At 61.5% G+C, this 2,708-nt stretch overlaps 1 protein-coding gene across 1 annotated transcript; it reads left to right on the top strand.

The window, feature by feature from the left end:
• Positions 1-115: 115 nt before the first annotated feature.
• On the top strand, positions 116-1,707 carry LOC104509603 (ubiquitin carboxyl-terminal hydrolase 20-like; the record flags this gene model as incomplete). The annotated part of the gene is made up of 3 exons (XM_010151589.1): positions 116-251; positions 474-545; positions 1,547-1,707. Coding segments are annotated over 3 exons (369 nt in total), but the record flags the coding sequence as incomplete, so codon positions are not given.
• Positions 1,708-2,708: the final 1,001 nt, after the last annotated feature.

Below are 2,708 nucleotides of genomic sequence, written 5' to 3'. Positions count from 1 at the left end.
GTGATTCTGTGATACATGGGGTTTCTTCTGAAGAAGGGCAAGGCTGCCCTGGAGGGGCCCCCCCCGATCTCAGGAGGGACTAAATCCTTCCTGCGTGTCTCCTCTGCCCTCGCAGCTGAACAAGGCTTTCCAGGCAGAGGAGTCTCCAAGCGTCATCTACTGTATCAGCATGCAGTGGTTCCGGGAGTGGGAAGCCTTTGTCAAGGGGAAGGATAACGGTAAGAAGCCGGAGTCTCGCGGCTCTGTCAGGGGTAAGAGGCAGAGTGGAAACAAGGCTGTTTGCTGGGCGCACCTCTGCACCCGGCAGCGAGGGTCGCACCCGGCGGGTAACGGCTGTAACTGCTCGGTGCTCAGGCTGCCTGCATGTCCCCGGGGCAGGGCGGAAGGAACAGGAGAGCTACCTTGGGAAATCGGCTGGATGTGGTGTCAGCGTGGAAAGCAGAACGGTTTTTGACGCGTTTGCTCTCTTCCAGAGCCTCCCGGGCCCATCGACAACAGCAGGATTGCACTCACGAAGGCAGGTGGCCACGTGCAAGTCAAGCAGGGTAAGTGCTCGCTCCCTCGTGGCCTTCCTGGGAGGAGAAGAGCGGCCGGCGGGGTCTGGCTGGCCGTAGTGGAGCGGTCACAGAGCAAGATGGTGCTGAGAGGGTGACAGCTCTGCACACCCCCGTGCTGACTGCCCGAGTGAGCCATCTCCGTTCCGCACCGGCAGCTCCCACGGGACCAGCTTGGCACTGTGACTCGGCACGAAGCCCGCGGGAGCCCGTCTCCTGCTGGTGCAGTTCCCCAGGCCCTTCCGCCCTTCCCCTTTGCCCAACTTCCTAGCTTTGAGCTTGTGTTGCTCTTGGCCTGGTCTTCACTCGGCGCCTGCTCTGGTCCAGCTTGGGAAATAACACTGCTCACGCTGTCCTCGCCGGCTCTGCGGCCAGGCGGGTGGAGGGTGATCTTAGAGACAGAATCTCCATCTGCCTGGTATCTTCCCTGTCTCGGAGCAACCCTTTCTGCTTTCCTCTGTGAGCTTTGTGGGAAACCTCTCTGAGCTTTGTGGCAAACCTCTGCTCTCCCTGCGTTGTGACCACAACGTTGTCCTTCCCGGGACAGCAGAGATGGGGTTGGCACTCCCTCCCGGGCAGCGTAGACCCAACTTCCGGGGACCGAGGGCATGGCTGTGGGTCCCGGGCTCTTGGAGCCCATTCCCTGGGGTGAGAGGGGCTCGGGCAGCCCCGGGTGTTGTGGGCTGCTCAGTTCCTCTGTGGGAAGGAAGCGGTGAGCCCACAGCAGCCGGTGACACGGCCGTGGCACTGCCAAGGGGCTGCCGGGACTGCTCTGGCTACAGCAGCGCAGCGAGGAGTTGCCAGCAAGGTGGGGGCTTCTGGGGGTCTGGCCCTGCAGCTGACGGGCCTGCTCCTGCCTCGCTTTTCCTGCCTTTCTGGTCCTGTGCAGGGGAAAGTGGCCAGAGGGGAGCACGTCCTTGTGTTGTGATGCACCAGCCTCTTCCTCCAGCGCCAGCCCCTGCACGTCTGACAGCTGCTCTCGTCCCTTCCAGGCGCCGATTACGGGCAGATTTCCGAGGAGACGTGGCTTTATTTAAGCACGCTGTACGGTGGGGGCCCAGAGATTGCCATCAGGCAGAACGTGACCCAGGTCCAAGAACTGGAAAACCTACACGGGGAGCAGAAGATCGAAGCGGAGACGCGGGCTGTGTGATGTGTGCGGGGAAGGTACGGCACGGCTACGTCCGTGTGGGGCGGGAAGGCTGGGGTTTCCCAAGGAGTCAGACCTCTCGGGACACCTGAGGGCGTGTGCAGCTCCCACCACCGCTTCTGGGGAAGGCGAGCGTCCTCCGCCATCCTTTTGCAGAGCTTTGGATGCAGGGGTGCTGCTGGGCGGGACTGGGAGCAAACAGCTCGTCGCTCGCCTCTGGATAAAGCTGCGGTAGGAGCCTGCAGCCAGACCTCGCCGGGGCGCTTTGACCCGAGCCCTCTCCCTTCTCTTGCTCCCGAGGAACCAGAACTCCCGGCTCAACCCCTGAACTGAGTCTCTCCGCTCCTTTAACGGTTCTGCTTTTGGCACTTTCCCTTTTTAACTCCTAACGACGTGTGTTTCCAGCAGGCAGTGTTGCAACTCCAAAAGCCCTTGTTTGAAGCTGACCAAGCCCCCAGGTCTGGGGGCAGTTTTGGGGTGGGCGGGCACGGCTGTCATAGCTTCCTCCGCTCGTTCTTGATCGAATTCTGTTGCAGTCAACTGAGGAATCTTGAAAGAGGCTGTTTCTGTCTCCCCTGGGCCCTAAAGCCACACTTTCCCGGTCCTGCAGGTTTTGTTTTCTCGCGTACCCGATGGTTCAGCACCTTTTCAGAAAGCACCGCTGGAAGGTGAGGCCTCCTTCCCCGTGGCTTCCCACTGTCCTCTCTCCGTGGGGAGGGGATGCGGCCTTCCAGGTGTCCCGCTCGCAGGGGTGGCAGGGGGCAGGCTTCGTTGGAGCGGGAGGGCGGACAGCTGGGGTGCAGGCTGCGGGAGGGACCCTGCGTTAAGCTGAGAGCCGCCTCCAGCACGAGGAGCAAAGGGGGCCCCCGCGCGCCTCCTGTGCGGGGTCAGGGCAAGGCTGCGTGGTGACTTGGGAAATGGGAAAGGGCGAAGGGGAGGAGAATGTGAAAAGGCAAAAGTGGCCTTCAGGTTTGTTATTTTTTAGCCCAAACGTTTATCGCGAA

The sequence above is a fragment of the Eurypyga helias genome, unplaced genomic scaffold (assembly GCF_000690775.1).
Source record: "Eurypyga helias isolate BGI_N326 unplaced genomic scaffold, ASM69077v1 scaffold37455, whole genome shotgun sequence".
Taxonomy (NCBI): domain Eukaryota; kingdom Metazoa; phylum Chordata; class Aves; order Eurypygiformes; family Eurypygidae; genus Eurypyga; species Eurypyga helias.
This window is presented reverse-complemented; position numbering and strand designations above follow the sequence as displayed.